Raw genomic sequence first — 19,232 nt, 5'->3', positions numbered from 1 at the left:
GAAGTCTGCAAAGTGCTTTTAGAAATCCTTCAGAAAGGGTGAAGTATGTCCACATAATTTGCAATTGGCATCCTTTCTGTGACTAACTTCACTGAAACAGGTGGCTTTTCACGGGATGTTTTATGACCACAATATTGACTTAGTTGTGGTTCATATCAACAGCCATTATTTTAGTCAGACAGTTTTCAAACAGTTTAAAAGTTGTATAAGCCAATTAGTAAGAGATAATCCTGGTAGTTCCCAGATCTCCAGGAAAAAAGTGAAAATGTTATATGTAGTAATCACAGTATTTACAAAGCTTTATCGAAAAAATATTTTTTTTCAGATTTTTTTTAACTGAATCACAAATGAAAATAAATGGGTGGAATTTAGAATTAGTAGTGGAAATTATGCAACTAATTCTTCATGTGCCCGGTACCAGATATCTCCCAGGGACACTTTATGCTTTAATCATCACTGTTTATTCAAGTGGTGATTGAAATACCAAGATTATAGGTTTAAAATAAAATTACCATTAATTGCAATGCTGTCATCTGGAAAGAGTGGTAAATTACATGAATTTTGATTCCGGGAGGATGCTTAAATGACTGCAGTATAAAAACATTAGAAACTTTGTTGTATCTAACCCTACTGACTGTTGAAAAGCACCTGTACAAACTGCCATTAATGCACATACAGTACTTGACTCAACTCTCCCTTTGCCATTCCCGCCTATAAAACTGTCAGGAGCTGTCAGGGAGGCCAAAGAGCTGTGAGAAACACCTTCAGAAAGTGAAAAAAGGGCAAAATGGCTGTGGATTACTTTTAACGCCTCATCTCCAAAAGCAATCCGAGCATTTTGCAGAGTAGATTAAATAACTTACAAGACCTCTGAGAATTGGAGAAGAGATAATTATCTCAGCATTAGATGTAAAGGGAAAAAAACAGTAGCAGAGGGACTAGCTGTAACTGTTGAGTTCCATTGTTTGAGATGTTTCTATTTATAAAGCAGTAGAAGTACTGTAGGAACCTGCAAAGACATTTACTCGAAGCTTCTCTGTGTAGATTCTGTTGCCTAGAGCTGTGAATTTTGGCTAGAAGTTTTTGACCTGAAACTCCAAACTGACATAAATATTGAAAGGCAAAAAAGCCATGAGAGATAGAATAAAAGGAAATATACTTAAAATATAAAACCATCTAAAATCAAAGAACTACAAATAAAAGTAGCTTCTTGAATTTCCCTTACTTTTCCTCCTTTCCCCCATCTTTGGGGAGGCAGCTCAGAAATCTGCATATAGCTGTTAAGCACACCTGATGTTTTGGAAGAAGCCTTCTAGAAGGAGTCTTAAATCACAGCTGCTAAAGGTGGGGCCTGGGTGCTACAAGGCTAAATCTTCTGCTAGAAGGCCTGCCTCTACAACCTTAGACTGGCATGATCTTTCAGTCCAGTATAGTTACCACAGAAAAGCTTGTGAGGATCTGCAGCTTGATCTTGTGTCTAATTCTGGTACAGATGAGCTGTTGCTTTTGTGTTGCAAAATCTGTGACAGTCACTGCTGATCTAGGGATCAAATACTTTATCACCAGTTCTTGACTGCTCAACAGTGAGAGTCCTAGAGGTCCGCATGGGTGTATTGCTATTGGTGCCTTACCTTTCAGTGTGTGAATCATTCATGTTAAGAGTCACTCCACTGTCAACAAAATCACTGTCCTATTTATGCAGGTTCTTTGCTAGTCCTGCTTTAAAGCAAGAGAAGAAATGCTATGACATACATAAAGCTGTGCAAGACTGGATTCAGTTCATGAAGCCACCAGCTCTACTTTTTAAATCAACTGTTCTCTGGCACCTGACAAAACAGGCATTATTTCTCCCAAAGAAAACTTCCATAGAAGCTGCAGTATATAATCACAGCTCCAGTGGGGTAGGAACTTTGTCTCTTCGCTTTCAGAGAGGAGGCACAGGAATGTTTGTTTTGCTTAATCTATCCATTTGGGAAGTGACAACAGCTACCTCCCTCCACCTCTACAGGGACATAGTGAATGTGCATTTATCCTGTTTGTTCATTTATGAATATCTCCATGATGTGTCACTTGAAGTGGGCCTGTTCTGTTGAGGTGCATCTCTGTTGTCCAGAATGCCTTGGAACCAGGAATGCTTTCTCCTATTTCAGAATATTCAAGTTGGAGGCACTGAGGGATTTCTAACCCCCTGTGCTGTTCAGAATAGCATATATGTTGCATGCTTCTTTTGAGGATTTTGCACAGCTCATTGCAGTAAGTCACTTGAGAGGACAGAAAATTCTTTCTTCATGGGCAGCATTCTGGATCCTGCGCATCTACTGTGGTGAACCTGAGCTTTCCAGTTTCATGGTGTGTAGAATCAGCTTTAAAAGTCAAGTCCCTGCAATAGCAAATCAGTAACTCTATACATATCTTATTTCTATCCCTTGGATATACAGCTGTTCAAAACAAGTATAAAACAATTCTTGTTAAGGAGTTTACAGTCTCACTCTCGACTTTGGAGAGAGAAGAAATATACTTTCTCATCTAGCTTCCTTCAGTGCAGTTAAGCTGTTTACTAAGCTGTAATGGCCAAATACAGTCACAGGGTGCTGCATTAGGTAGTATTTTTGTAATCCTGAATGTGTGATCCTTAGTGGTGCCACACTAGTTGCAGTTCTTCAGCTTTGTTGGCAAGCTTTCAGTTCACTGGTTGTACTTCTTTTAGGTGCAGCAGATGCTGTAACTTGGGGCGGGCCTTCACACTGGGGCTGTATGGACATCTGTGTCTGTGTTTTGGACCTCTTGTTTTAAGAAGTTAATCAAAACACTGAGATGGAAGAGATGCTACATTGTTTTCAGGGTTCTAGAGTAAAGTTAAGCTGTGTAGGGCTCTCAGAAGAGACAACTTTCTGGTGTCCCTCTTCAACAATTACCTCATTCATCTGCCATTGTCACACACTCATAATCTTTCAAACAGGACCCAGAAAGAAAAAAAAAAGCCCTGCATTTCAATAAATTGTGGTTGTTTGCTTCTTCTGGTGCTTTTTAACGCATCAGTACTGCCCTCAGAGGATGCTGTCAAGGATCATGAATTGCCAGCTCCACTTAAAAGTTATGTGCTATTTCCATTCCTTTTTTCACTTGCCCCTTTGGAAATTGGCTGTCCTACCTAAAACAATTTATGTTGGAATATCTGAATTGATACCAAGACATGAACCTAGCATCCAGGGACTTCTCTCTCCATCCTGTTTGGGCCTTCATTGCCTCTTATTTTTTCTCTTTTCTATTCAGTCTAAAAGTCTTTATGTAAAATTTTACAAAAGTTTAGATGTTACTGATGATATATTTAGTAGAAAAGCAAAGGTGAGAATTCTGAGTAGTACCTTAATGCCTTTTCAGGAATTTTTTCTGAGAAAGTAGTCACAATTCTTCATGAAAATATCACATTGAAATTTAGCACAGTGAAAAGCAAATAGTGAGCAATGTTTGATTCTCATTGGTAGTTATGAAACGTGTGGAAGCATGTTTGTGCATGTTAAAAATTAATCAGAACCAGGGTTTTCAACTTTTTTATCTGGAATACAATTATATGATTCATTAATGACTGAAATTGCTTAGAACAGAGTAACCGTAACTTATTCCGATGGCTTTATTACATGCAGCAGTGCTCAAACTAACTGTTGGTGACAATAAATTCCCCTAGACATGTATAGTTTGCAATATCTTTTGTCAGCAGCTGCCAGGAGAGTACTTGACTCATCAGTTTTGCCTGCTCAGGGACAAATAATATTTAAAAATAGATTCACTCGTGTTTCCAGTGCCTTCCAACTAAGAAATTAGTGGGCTTCAGTTTTCCTAAATTAATTAAATCTCAAGGGGAATATCATGGCTCTTGAGACACAGTGCATTTTGATCAGCTGAAGAACTTATATAGTGGAACAGCAGTTCATTTGTATGAATATTAAAATGTCATACCAGAATTTTATGGTCTAGTAGAAGAGTCAGTGTTTGAATCTCTTGATTGTTGAATTAAGTTTTCTTAGCAATCTGTTGTCCTATGTAGAGAGCTATTTAAGTCAAATTATAATCAAAATCCGTTGTCTTCTAAAGCACAGAAGTCTAAAGCAATCACCAAATTGACTGACTCTTATTTACTTCAGTAAAGTGGATCATAAGAATAACGAGACAGAGGAATGAATGAAGAAAATTTTGTCTGCCTCTTGGACTCTTGTCCCCCTTCCCTCCTCATCCTTCCTGAGTTAATACACATCATGCACTAAAGCTACAATTATTGAAAAATTACAGGACTAAGTTTGCTGGATTTTTCCTACCATGGGGCAAAGAAGTTTCATTGATGATTTCCAACCTGCCTGTAATGCTGTATTGTCAGGACCGAGCTCTCTGCCTAATAAAAAATACTGTCAGCGTCTCTTTTTATCCATGTAATTAACTAACATTCATGTTGTTACTGTTATTACTACTAGGTGGAGAAAAAAAGTGATGGAATGGGACATGCTTTTACCATTCTGTTGATTTACAAATTAAATATATAGGATCCCTTAATGCAAGAATACAGGAAGTTCTAGCTTGTGTTGAATATCATAGTGTTTATGTATCAAGAGCTTTTTTTGTATTTCCTCTGTTTCAAGTCTGTCTCCAATGAATGCTTTCTGTAAAAGCTTTCTTAACTTTCTGTAGCATCAGATTACCAGTGTTACTGTCTTTGGCATGTCTCTGTGATGTTTGCAGCTGAGACCACGTGGAACAGTTGCATCAAAACCTCTGTCTTTCACTTATCATGCCTGTGTAAAAGTATTTGGGTTCCATATAGGCCTTGTTTTCTGTCATTCCAGCCATATTATTAAACAAAAGGGCATAGAATTGTTCTCTCCTTTTGGTCTTAGGGTGTACTATATTAGGTAGCTATTCAAAGAATAGATTTAGCTGCCTTAGCCCCATCATATTACTAACCCCAGCTGTTTGGTTACATGTTGGTTACTTCCTGATGGAGATCTAGGGCTGTTCTTGCATAAGTCATGTCTTTCTCCTCAAGGAGTAGTTCAGAATTTGTTTTTTTTTAACCGAGATGGTGCTTTTTTGTCTCAAAAGAAAATTACTTGTTGTGTCCTCTGGGATTTGAGGATGGCCATACATCCCAAGTGCAAAATTTGTGTTGAGTTTTTGATGAGAGTCCCCAACCATTGCTTAAATGTGTGTGCATTCTTTAATGAAGAGAATCTTAGGAGTTCTCTGTTTATTCTTTTGCCTGCAACTAATGAACCTTTTCTCATAGCTGGAGTTTATCATGCTTCTCTGAGAAATAGGTTTGTGTGACCAAATAGTGTTTCTTGCGTTCTTATGATGATAGGATAGAAATTAAAAGTAAGCTAGACAGAGACTGTTATTTACAGCCAGTTCCACAGAGAGCTGGGTTTTTCTTTGCCTAACTTTTCGGTGCTCAGCTGCTACAGTGAATCCACAGCCCTAAAGAAAGTACCTCTGTTCTCTTTATATAATGCATGCCAGATTCTTGGCACCTATGAGTGGTATTCAAAATAGCCTGCACGTTGTGGACAGGAGGGAGGAAGGTGTAGGATTAGGTAATAAACATCTGAAATAGATATTCTTTTCCAGGCGCTGTCTGTAGCTCTTAGACACTTAAATGAGGCTTTGATTTACAGCCCTAAATTTCTTTATAGATGACCAGTTCATTCTTTAGGGAAAAAGCTAAAGAATAAAAAGTATCTGTTTTATGTATTTTAGCCAGTGACTGTTTCTAAGCACTTCTCAGGTTAAAACTTGAATCCATATATTTTCCAGTGCTGGGCTGCACTCACAGTTGTTGCTTACTGACTTCTGGATCCATTGATAGGACATAGTGACTCAGCAGCAACAGGAGAAATGGACAGTTCTTCCACCTTGTCGGCTTCTGACCAGGGCTAGTTAGGAAGCGGGAATCAAGAGAAACATTAATTTGAATCTCTTGGGCAGAGAAGGATGCATCTAGAGCTCCTTCTACCTCATCAGCACAATATTTACTCTATTTATTAAAAAAATGGGCAAAAGCAACATCAGCAAACATTCTCCAAATTGAAGTTTTTGGTTGATACCTTCTTACTGTTTAGAATGTTTGCTGGATCTGGCCTCTTGGGTCATTTAGATATGGAGATACCTACTTTGTGAATCACAAGACTTAGGTTCAAATATTGAGCTCTGCCAAGATAGCATTGCTTGAAGTAAATTTATTGGTGAAAACTCTGGTGCCTGCAGCATCACAAGTGTCTTAAGTAGTTAGCTGGAGTTCTTTATAGATCAGTTACTTGTACTTAGTCTTTAAATGAATTGATGACTTGTCCGTGTGGGCTAAGTGGAAATGTGTTTTCTGTAAAGTTGAACATTGGGCTGAGGTGATATAAGCAAGATGCTTGCTTTTGGTGTAGGGAAATGGAAATTACCATGTTGAGGTAGAAGCTAAATTAAATGAGACTGATTTGCAGCTCTGAATTCCTTTAAGGATGTCAGGTTGATTTTTTTTTTTTAGTTAAAACAACAAGAAAAAAAACCTCCAAGCCCCCAAACCTACACACAACAGGGTCTGTTTTACCTATTTTATTCAACAAACTTTATGTATTTGTTTTATGTATATTATCCAACTCAGAAGAATGTAATGTGCTCAAATTAGGAAAGGCAAACTAAGTCTTTATCCCATAAAACTGAATAAAAAAATAAACTGTGAAATTAAAAGTTTAGAATCAAAGACAAATGCATATACCAGCTTGAAAGTAGTGTTACTGTGACTGTAAAATTTCTAATATAGCATGCTCTATATTGGAGAGTGAAAGCTGAGAGGAAGTTATCTGGATAGTGATTTATCTCAATAGCATAGAAAGCTTTAGAACAAAGTTGAAAGAAAGAAAAAAATAATTAAAGATTCAGAGGTAAATGATATAAAATGCAACATGAGTTTACCAGAGGTAAGTTGTGGCAGAACAACCTAATGGCATTCTTTGTAAAATAGACTGTGTTTATAATGGAAGATTTGGTAGCCTTTATCTCTCTGACATTCAGTAAAGCATTTGATATGGTACTCATACTAGAAAATATTAGTGAAACTGAAAAAGATGTTCTTTAATGCTGTAATGTTTTGGAATTGGATAAGGAAGTGGCTGAAGAAGTAACAGCAAGTTGTGCTATGTACTGAGTGCTTATCCTGGACAGGAAGAGGAGAAATGTTTGCATATGTCAGTCAATCAAAGGGGACTTTGATTGACTTTGATTGACTTAAGCGTAGTCCAGTCTCTGCAGCTGCCAGGGCTGGTCTGAGTCTACCCTCCTTACTTCAGCAGCTACACCTATCCCCTGTGCAAGGAAGGGGAGGAGAAACATGTAGGAAATAGTCTGGGAAGCCTGCTGCTGCCAGAGAGCTGGATGGTGTGAATAAGGAGTAAGGGGGGCAGATATGAAGATGGCTGCAAGTGTGTGCAGTGAAATCTTCACAGTGATACATGGGATCTGTCAACTCTTCCGCTCCTTGCTGTTGTGGCAGCAGCAGCAGCATGATTTGGTAGCCTGCGGACAGGAGCTAGCAGATGCATTAGTTATTGTATGTTTACTTAGGAAACTGGTACTTGGTTGGATAAAAGCATATTGGGAGCCAGCAGGATCATGCTGATCAGAGAATCAGAGGGTGTCTTTTAGGCAGCCACGGAGAGAGAAATCTAAGAAAGGTATTTTCAATCTGTGAGTGAAAAAAGTCCACCCTCACACTTCTCCCACATACAAGCTTCATGGACAGCAAAGGAAATGGGGAGCAGTTCATGTAGTATTCCTTCTTGGAGATCTTCACTCCTCACTCCACAAATCCATCACAGCTACACTTAAGCTAGTAAATTACACATTCCTTTCCGTGAGTACCAGAGTACCAGAATCATGGTTTTCCAGCATCATTCACCAAAGCATTCTCATTTTCAGAACGTTTAACGGGCTGGCTGCAGCCTATTTGTTTTCCCATCCCCACCCCTTGTACTGCATGCAGTCATGGTATTACACTCATTCCTTCCCAGAAACTGAAATAGCTTATTTTTGCTTTCACTGATTTCCCTATCCCTGCCCTTTTTTTTGGGGGGGGGGGGGGTAGAAAAGTTGTGCTTACCTTTTGCATTTTAGTTTGATTTTTGTAAACATTCGCGGTGCATAAAGTAGAATGTGTTGCAAATAGTCTCGGCTCTATTGTATATTATGCTGTCTGTTAGAATAGATTTCAGCCAAAACTCTGCAAAATAGTGCCAGAAGGCTGTAATATAAAAAGCAGCTTGCAGCAGTGAAGCTAGATGATGGTCCTAGCAGAGAACACAAGGTTTGGAGGAATGAAAAGAAGCACAAAGAAGATTATGAAGAGGCAAAGAGAGCACAAGGCTTTGAGATGAAGCTTACAGAACAAAGAATTGGAATAAAATGTAGCAAATTGCCAACACCTGAAAATTAGAAATAGTAGCATAAGCAATGAGAAGAAATAAATGACAGCCATGAAATTAGCAAAGGAAGCAACATGACAGTAAGATAAGGGATACTAACGCTCTCTGTATAAAAATGAAAAGTTTTAATTGACATTGATGAATTAGGAGTGGAAGTTATGATGGATTAAATGGGCAAAGTGTAGGAGTGATGTGAATATAAGGGTAAAATTGTTGTTTTGCTTGTTTTTAACACCTGCCTGCTTCCCTTACAATTTGAGGATACTTGTTTAATTACTTGCCTTAGTTCTGCATTGCCAAATATGCCAGTCCCTTGGGGAAAAGAGGAGAGCTGTTAATTGGCATGAAAATTGTAGACTCGTCAAACAGAAATTAAGGTCCAGTTTTTATAGTTGCAGGGTGCAGTGAATCATGCAACTCATGCAGGAATTATTTTGCTTATGTAAGAATTGATGATAATTTTAAAACTTGAGTTCCAGATACCTGTTTCTAAAGAAATATCTAACACACTATGATAAATGAATTCTAAATAAATAATTCATAACTAAAGATTTTTATCCTTTTTTCCTGGGGAAATAAGGCTCATAGGATTATGCTGTCTGTCTTGCTGGTCAGTCTTTCTTCTCCTCCTAGTAACTTTTGAAACTGTTGTAAACTGTTTGAAATTACTTGGAAAGAGAAGTGGAGATCTCAAAGTTATGTGAATATATGAATATTCATATATTCAATATTCATGATATATGAATATTATATCTAATATAAAGATATATGATCCAGCAGGCTTCTTTAAAATTGATGTCTGAGTGGGGGAGAAACCAAATTAGTATGTTTGAGGAAGCAGAACACTGATATTATACATTCATTTTTGCAGCAGCCAGGTAGACAATTAGTTCACACATCTTTGTCAGCTGCTGGCCACAGCATTGCTGTCTCTTGCCCAAGAAAAATGGGAAAAAAGAGGAAGCTGGGAATGGGAGGAGGATTAGGGGCAAATGATACAGCTCCAGAACAGTGTACCAGGCTCCATTATTTTCTTGTTTCTGATGATCAGTATGACTTTCAAAATTTAATTTTGTGACTGTTTTTTAACTGAGAATCTCTGAACAGCGTAGATTTCACTTCATCTATGCCATTAAGCAAGCTCAAGGGATTAAAAGATTCCTTTTTAAACTTTTGTTTGATAGATTGGAGAGCTGATGATATTTATTTTTAATAATAGTTCAAATAGTATGCAGCTTTATCAATTTAAATGTTTGCCATTGTTTCCAGAGATTAATTAACAATACAGGAACAACACTGTGAAAGACAAAGTGGAAGACACTGTGAAAAAAACCTTTGTTTTGTTTAGATATAGATAACAGATATAGAACTGTTATCAGATTTGTTGCTTACGTGTTGTAAATTTGTGTATGAATTTAATGATAGGGTTATTTTTAACCTTAGTCCTTACTTTGTTGCATCCATATTTTTTTTCAAATACATTAGAGGAACTACCAAAATGCAAAATTATTTCTGTACTTTTTAATAAATCAATTAGCAGGTGTTTTTTTCAGAGTTATCAATACCCATATCTCCAGTACTGTAACTACCCTTATGTCACGCTGTCATGCTATGAAGGTTCGATAGGAACGACTGAGACAGTAATATAATAATAATAAAAAAGATGTTTATTTCCTCACACAAGTTCTTGGATTAGTAACACCCATTAAAATAATGCGATTACTAATTTAGGAAGGATAACACAAAACCAGCAGTTACTAATTTAGAAAGGATAACCTGAAACCGTCGATTACTGTGTTATTAATTGGAAGGACTGCTTATCCCTACTTGAAAGCTAGCTTGTTCACTCTCCTAGTGAGAGGACTCTCAACCTCGAGGAGTTACCTTAACCCAGCGTCCCAGGAAAAGGGGAGGGGGGGGAATACTCACGGTCCAGCCGGAGAGGATGGTCAGGTCACGTTCCCGTCCCTGCTCAAACTCTCCTAGCTCCCAAGTCTCTTTTTATACGGCTGGGGCTCTGGGCAAACACTGCTTTTGCTGACTTTTTGCGAGTTTCACAATCACAGGACTGTCTGTTTGTCTGCTTGGGAGGACCCTGCTAGCGAGGCAAGACCCCAGCACCTCCGTATTGCTTCTCCCCTCCCCGGGGGTCCGTGCAGATTCCAGGTGGCAGACTTCACTTCTCCAGTCTTGTTAATCATTCCGCAGCCTTGCGCATATCAGTCCTTGCGCATATCGGTTGGTAGACTTCTTTAGTCCTGTTAAGTCCTCTGTTCAGCAGCTTTGCGCAGGTCAGCTCTTGTGCTATCAGTTCTTCTGCATATCAATTGACAAACTTCAGTCCTGTTAACTCTTCACTCGCCCGTCACCTTATTACAAAATTCCTATTTACTTCAGTTAGTAGAGCCAAAGGCTTTAATTTGAAGATTCCTTTCTTTTTCTATTCCTACAAAATTCCTGCTAGAAAATGGTAACTCTTGTCAAACAAGGAAAAATACAGGAATTTTGTAAACAAACAAACAAAAAATTCTTTTAGGTAAATCTTGGTTGCCAGCACTAATAATTCTAGAAAGTAAAAATTTACATTCGTCTCACTATCTGCCTAAAATTCCTGTAAGAAAGCTTAAAAATCATAATTATATATACACATATGTACATACATACATACATATGTATGTGTGTGTATGTTTTTTAGTATTTATGTGTGTTCTTTAGGGAAAGGTAGCATTAAAAAACTACTTTGTTGTGCCTAATGCAGACTGAATTCCTGTTTAATTTCTGCATTTGATTTGTTGCTGAATTATGAGTTTTGCCTGTGTGAAAATCAGGGAATATTGACTAATGTCTAATGAAATTTAATTATTTTTTAAGATGTTAAGCATGTTATGTACGACTCCTTTCTTTTTCCTCCTAATGTAAGATTTGTTCACACTTCTCATGTAGTAGAGCTCAATGTGGAGTAGAACTATCCATGATAAGATGTAGGCAAAACAACTTCTTTCTGCACAGAGAAACTTTTAAATGTCCAGACGTTTAAAATAAAGCTAAATTTACTCTACTTTGAGCTTATTTAATGTAATCAGTTCAAATGGCTTCTGCAAAATCATTATATGCTAATTTTCACTATCATGCTACCAGAAAAAAACATAGTTGATGGTGATCTTGCTGGCTAAAAGAGGTGACTTGTGAATGGAGGAGCTGACAAGCTACAAAGGGTTGAGCTAAGTGTCTTCAGAGCATGTTTCATTCCTTCAGTTATTTGGCTTTTGTTTTTTTGTACTAGTGATAGCTGCAGGTATTGTTTATAGAACAGCTGAGACTTGCAGAATGTAATAGGTAACTTACACTAAACAGGAAAATCAGTAAATCATGTATTAAAATACATCAAAGTCAATTTCCATAGACAAACTACCTAACTGTATACATTTAAACTTGAGTTATAAACTAATGCTTACTTTATTTACGATTAGATTAAGAATGTCATACAGTATTTAGGAAAAATATTTTACTATTCTGTACTCAAGCCATTTTTATTGTGACTGCTATACAGAAAGGATTATGATTGGTAGGCTGCCTTATATTCTGCGAGGTGCACAATGTAGTGGATCCCAGGGACATCCAAACTAATTTTCTTATACTCAGTCATGAGGTCTGTACAAAAGACTGGGAAAGTGATGGTGCAGGAGTAGCTGGTAAAGCAAATAGGCACTCTGCTATGTGAAACGTACAGAAGATTTTATATATATATATATATATATATTTTTTTTTTTTTTCATATTGAAGTGAAACTGAAACTTTGTAAATATGTTCTTTGGGGCAGAAGAGAAGTGTGAGGTGAAGGGGGAGGAAAGAGGGGTCATAACCCTGGAATAGCCAGTAGGCTCTTGACTAGAGCATTTGCATGAGTATTGATTGACTTAGGTTCAAGTATTCACACTAAGCAGAATTCAGTGTTCTGACTTCAGACAGCATACATTTGAACAGGAATATCTCACATCTCACAGTGAGTGCTGTAACTCAGCAAACAGGAATTCAGGGGTCTCTTGTTCTCTCAGATTTTGAAAAGTAACACTACTCTGGATTTTGTCTAGTTCTCTGGTTGCCAAAGGCAAATTAGCAGATATACTCAATGTTATGTCTAAAAATGTAGATCTGTAAAATATGTATCCATCCTTAATTAAATAGAAAAAGTACTAAGGTAAAAATGAGTTGTGGACTAAAATAGGAAATATGCTATTTTGTAGTATTTGTTAAACCTTTGAGTAATGATTTGGAGCAGTCTTAATCTTATGGAATATGCAAGCTGTCAAGAAGGCAGAACTATCTAGGTATTGTAAACATTGTTTCTGTCATAGGGCTTTAATAGATACTATGGAGATCTTAAATGTTTAGATTGTGAAGAGGAGCATTGCTTTTTTGGGGAGTGTGTATACTTCCAATATTGTTGTCTGATTTTTAAGTTACATATCCTCAAAAGACATATAGATGCATTCATTTTGTTATCCTTTCTTACCACTATAATCCTTCAGAAACCTATTTTTGTCTTCCCTTCATTCACATTTAATCTTTATACAATCTTCTGTGTATACGTTTATGGAGGATTTTAATCTAACAGGTTTTCAAAACTGTATGTGTACAATTTATGAATTCGCTTTAATATTGGGAGATCACTGTGTCTCTGTGTCAGGCTACGGATCTGGTGCTGAGCGTAAGACTTGTCTATAGTTTTCTTTTTCTTTTTGTTTTGGGATTACTTGCTAAGGTGAGGTCATTAACAGCAAAGATTTGTTATAATTTGTTTGTTATGACTGGGAATAGGAGATTCTCTCATATTGGGCACAGGAAAGTTGAGGTGATCAAACTCATCTGCTGTGACAGGCTGGTAAATAGGCATTACATCAACTGGCAGAGGCAGTTTGATCATCTGATCAGGCAGATAAGCAGTAACTGTAAATGGGAAGCTATCTTATGAGCTGTTTTTACAGCAAAAGCAAGAGATAGATGAGGGAGATTGTGCATTGCTTTAATAGGCTGTGACCGCATGCTCCTTAGTCATGGAAAAACTAAATTTGAGAGACTGTTTATTATCATTTTCCTTGGATACGTATACTTTTGTTCTGTATGAATCAAAAACTAAACTTTCAGAATATATTTCTGAAATCTTCATATGTTCAAACAGCATGTGCACTCAAATAGCAGAAATGTAAATTACAAGGTCCTTAATGATGTTGCCCTGTGGAAAAAAGGGACTTGAGCTACTGGAGAATTGGGGGAAAGCAGTACAAGTTACGTAGTGGAATACAGAGTCTCAACTCCCTGAGCTGCTGGGGTGCAGGCAAAAGATCTGCAATATGAGTATGCCTGGAGATACAAAACCAGTGTTGTGGATGTTTCTCCGATTCCATAAGCTTAAAGAAATCGGTTATATTGTTTAGGACTCAAACACGATAGCCTGATAAGTGTTCGGCAAAGTGAGTGTTATTAAAAGCATGACATAACTTCTAGTGGACTTAGCTGTTAAATGACAGTTAATCCTTTTATGACCTGAAAATCAATAAACAGTATGTATTCTTTATGACAGCTGGAAACGTTTAGAAAGTAAATAACAGAACACTTGAATGTATCCTATATGTCATTTCATCACTTTGAAAATACAGTTGATTTCATGCCTGTGCAAACATTGTTTTTTAAGTAGAACTGAAGATACCATTAACTATGTTTTGGTACTCATGAACCTTGCACTAGTATTTTCTGGTATGTAGGCACTGTATTTTGATATGTGAAGTCTGCTTGTGCTATTTTTGGTCTTTGATTGTAGCAGTGGTTTAATGCAAGCTAGTACCAGTCGACTTGCATGTAATATCTTGAAAAATGACAAAAATATAGACATAGAATCAAAATGATTGAGGTTGGAAGGGACCTCTGGACATTGTCTAGTCCAACCACCCTTCCTCAAAGCAGGGTCAATTAGAGCAGGTTGCTCAGAGCTGTGTCCAGTCGGTTTTGAATATCTCCAGGGATGGAAATTTCACGGCCTTTCTGGGCAACCTGTTCTAGTGTTCAATCAGCCTTACAGTAAAACAGTTTTTTTCTTATGTCTAAACAGAATTTCCTGTAATTCAGTTTGTGCCCTTTTCCTCTTCTCCTTTCTCTGGGCACCACTGGGAATAGTCTGGCTCTATCTGCTTTACACCCTCTCAGGAGGTCTTTATAAACATTGATGAAATGCCTCCTGAGCCTTCTCTTCTCCAGGCTGAACATTTCCAGCTCTCTCAGCCTCTCCCTGTATGAGAGATACTGTGATCCCTTCATCATCATCTTGTCCCTTTGCTGGTCTCACTCCGATATGTCCATGTCTTTCTTGTACTGGGGAGCCCAGAACTGGACCCAGCACTCCAGAGGGGTCTCCCCAGGGCTGAGTAGGGGGTAAGAATCACCCCCCTCGGCCTGCCATCAACTCTGCCTCGTGCAGCCCAAGATGCTGTTGGCTGCCTTTGTTATGAGAGCACATTCATGCCTTCACACCTCAACTTGTCCACCAGCACGCCCAGGTCCTTTTCTGCCAAACTGCTTTCCAGCCGGTTGGCCCCCAGCATGTACTAGTGTGTGGAGTTATTCCTCCCCAGGGGCAGGACTTGGCTCTCACCTTTGTTGAACTTCACAGGATTCCTGTTTGCCCATTTCTCTAGCTTCTCAAGGCCCCTATGAGTGTCAGCACACCCATCTGGTATTTCAACCATTCCTCCCAGTTTTGTATCATCTACAAAATTGCTGAGGGTGCACTCTGTCCCATCATCTAGGTCATTAATGAAGATATTAAACATACTAGCCCTGGGGATTGACCCCAGGGTATGCCACTAGTGACTGGCCTCCAGTTGGATTTTGTGTTGCTTATCACAACTCTTTGAGCCTGGCAGTTCAGCCAGTTTTCAGGCCACCTCATCATCTACTTATCTAGTCCCGTACTTCATCAGTTTGTCAGTGAGGACAGTGGGGACAGTGTTGAAAGTCTTACTGAAGTCAAGATAATCAGCATCCACTGCTCTCCCCTTGTCCACCAAGCTACATTCATCTCATCACTGAAGACTATCAGGTTGGTTAAGCATGATTTCCCCTTTGTAAATCCATGCTGACTACTCCCAGTCGCCTCTTTTGTCCTTCGTATGTTTGAAAATGGTTTCCAGGAGGATTTGTCCTATACAAACTTGCTAAATGGTAGGTAAGTTTAGAATGCAAGTATACACCTTTTAGCCAGACAATGTAGGCAGGGAACAATAGGTGGTTTAATTGCAGCCCTACATGGTGAATAATCATGTACAGCTAGATGAATAAAGATGTGATGGTCTGCTTTTGAGTGGTTCAAATATTTTAGTTATTCTTAGACATATGAATGGGGGACAGAGTATCCTTCTGTCAATCAAAAATATTCAGTTATAGAGTTTTATCTGTGTAAACAGATACTGTGCAAGAGATACTGAATATTAATGCTGTAGGGGTATAAAAGTTTCATAGTCATTATCTTTAAGGTACACTTTTTTTCTTTGAAGGAACTCTGATACATTTATATATAGAAATGAGAATTTCTTCTGGTAGTGTTTTAAGAAATAATGACTTGTTTACTTTGTAGAGCAGTATGTTTCATGACATAATGACTATACATTTCTATTTCTGGATAGTAAGAAAATAGTTTTTATTTTTTTAATAGGAAAGATTGTATGGCAAAAAAAACCCCAAATATAATTCTCATGTATATTCAGATCACTCCTATGATTTGAGAGAAATGCCTTGTTTGCAGCTCATTAAATGACAATATGAAAGTGGTTTGTTTGAATTTGAAAATTCAGTGCATCTTCTGTCAGTTACATTTAATCAAGTTTATTCCTGATAACACCATTGACTGTAAACTCCAGTTTAGCTTTTGGTTTGCTTATGTGTTTGAATTTCAAAGAATTCAGTTGTTCATTCGTCTGAGACGAAGAGTTACTGTATATGCAGGGTAGTCACCCACTTTCTGTGACAGCAGAATGGGCTTGATGACAGCTAATGCTGAAAAGATGTCTCCTGGGAAATTCACACTCTTGGAGGAATTTGTTCATATGAGAGTTTCCTGTAGTGCTAACCTTTGGAAAGGTAAAGTTTCTAGTTAATGGATGTGAACTTCATATATATATATATGTATATATATGTATGCGTGTGTATATATACAAATAAATATTATATTTAAATATTTAATTTAGTTTTAAGCTGTATAAAATTTTGTATTTGTTGACTTTTTTCCTTTAAAATTTTAATTTGTAAATCCTGTTTCTACTTAAGTGGATCCTCTGGGGTTCAAAAAATTTTTGAAAGATGAAGTTTACTGTTACTTATTTATTTTTTAGTTTCAGGCACTGCATGCTGTATCCCACATGCTTGTTTTGCTAGGAAGGAACAACATACTAAGAAATTCTTTAATATCTCTTCTACTATCAGAAGTACATCAGTTTGCTGAGCAGCTGTGGCAAGCTTACCAGGTACTGTTTTCTTTTCTTTTGGGGAAAAACTAAAGAGTAATATTGGGGAGTATTTTATCTACAACTATTTGTCTCATAAAATGTAATAAGTGGATCATTCTATAGAATATGCAGGTTTAAGAGCCCAGTGAGTGTTAGCCCCTAACTTTATATCTCTTTTTTGAATCTGCTGGTAAAGTAAAAGAAAAAATCCTTGTGGACAAAAATAAATTTATCACACTGTATAATAAATAGTTTATATAGGTTTTGAGATCAGGCTATGAAATTTTGAAAGTACTTGAAGCAGATATTTAAAATAATTATTGCCACCTATAACATGTGGGTTATGAAGGCTTACAGTTTAAGTATCTGGTTGGACACACAAACATTATGGCTCTTTCTAGCTCATGTAGACTTGGAAATAAGCTTGCATTATTTTCTTTCAGAATTATATTTCATATTTCACATTATAATGCTAATTTGTATGCTATGAAAGTTATCCCTGACTATCTGCTCTTCATCTCTCATGCATTAAAATAAGCTAGTTACATTTTAAGAGCAGAATGGAATGGAGATCGTATTTTCTGGCAAAATTGACATGTTAAATTTTTATTTTGAAACTATGCAATACATGGAACAAACATAACTTTTCTGGTAAACTATTGATTTAAAAACAAAATAGAGGAAGTGGATGTTCCTTTAACATCTGTAGGACAGACGTATGAAATCAGTTGGATATTCCTGGATTTTTTATGTGCCTCTGTGTGTGGTCATATATTTAATGCAAACTGTAGAGTCTCACTTGAGATTATGACTTGATTGTATGATACTCTGGAAGAGTCAATGAAAAGAAAGCACACAACACCAGCAGCATATCTGAAGGAAAAGAAAGCTATTGACATGTATAGAGAATACTCATCACAAGTGTATCAGCAAATACTCTGGTTCAGTTTAACAACTGTTTTAGGTGTTGCTCAAACAGTGTTAACTTTGTTTTCTCTAGGATATGATATGAGAATAAATTCTGACTGCTCACAAGGGAATGTGTAATTTCCAACCTGCATTTATAGGATGATTGAATTATATTCTGAAAAGGCTTCAGAAAGGCCGTGTTTGAAAGAGTTCAACAATGTGTCTTATTTTAAGTCACTAGTAGCATATCAGAGTTATTGGTAGCAGCCAAAAGCGAACAAACTTTAAACAAATGTAAGGGTAGGGAAATACATAATTAAAAAATGTTTTTGTTTTTTAATTTGAAGAAGCTACACATTTTTAACATAATTAAATCTCACCTGTTTAACAGAATTATTCATCCCTCCTTTCAGTGCACAGTTTTTGCCAGTGGCAACACAGAAATCACCAAATAAAGTTGTTTCAATCCATTTCTGCTGTGCTCTACACTGATAGAAGGCTTGAACTGTATTGTAGGCACTTTGTTCAGTTAGTTACTGTATATTACTCTTGCCATGCTGAAATTATTTTTATGTATTACTTTCCGGTTTGGTACATAAAATTTATTTCCAAAAATTTGTTAGGTTTGGCTCCTCTTTGGCTTTGCTTTATGTTGGGAAGAATCATATATTTTATTTTAAGATTATAATAGGAGAGGTTACAAAACCGCATAACTTGCAGTTGAGAAAATGGAAGTAAATTAGTATTCTTGATTTTAACCATCAAAGATTCTCTTTAATTCCATGAGAGAGGTTTGGCTCTTTCTAATGGCAAATGTTTTTATTACTGGCACTGTAATTTGTAAATTTATGGGAAGATAGTGAAAGGTTGATTCATATGTAAATGTAGAGAAGTTGGTAATTTATTCCTTAACCAATTCTTATACAACAGCTGGTATGATGAATTGTTTAAATCCCTGTATCACTAGGATGGCTTGATGCCCTTAGTTGCTGTATACAGCAGCTTTCCTCTTTTACCTCTGGGAAGGCTATCTCTCTTCCCAAATTTTCAGTGTCAAAAACAGAGGCCTCCTTCCTGAAATGACTGAAAAAAGTTCTATCCAGAACTGAAGTGAAGGTGCCTGTTGAGTGAGAAAGAGGCAACTTTGTCTTGAAAAGTGACCAGCTACCTACATTTCATTTTGGAGAACACAGAAGTAAAGCCCAGCCATTGTTTTGGAGAGCCCTGTTTACCATTCTCTAAGCACTAAAGATTTTGGTTGGGGTATCATTGGTACTAAGCTAAGGGCAGAAAAGTGTTGCGTAGTCCTTTGTGGATGCCAAAAAACCTGTGCCCAGAATAGGAGCTGCTTCTATAAGAAGAGTATAGGAGA

At 37.2% G+C, this 19,232-nt stretch overlaps 1 protein-coding gene across 1 annotated transcript in view; it reads left to right on the top strand.

The window, feature by feature from the left end:
• Positions 1–19,232, top strand: part of MEI4 (meiotic double-stranded break formation protein 4) — a 65,541-nt gene that overhangs the window by 10,781 nt on the left and 35,528 nt on the right. The window contains exon 3 of the mRNA XM_067294594.1: positions 16,838–16,969. Coding sequence (XP_067150695.1) covers positions 16,838–16,969 — 132 coding nt within the window. The remainder of the gene's footprint in view (positions 1–16,837; positions 16,970–19,232) is intronic.

Source organism: Apteryx mantelli, chromosome 3, assembly GCF_036417845.1.
Source record: "Apteryx mantelli isolate bAptMan1 chromosome 3, bAptMan1.hap1, whole genome shotgun sequence".
In the NCBI taxonomy this organism is placed as follows: Eukaryota; Metazoa; Chordata; class Aves; order Apterygiformes; family Apterygidae; genus Apteryx; species Apteryx mantelli.
This window is presented reverse-complemented; position numbering and strand designations above follow the sequence as displayed.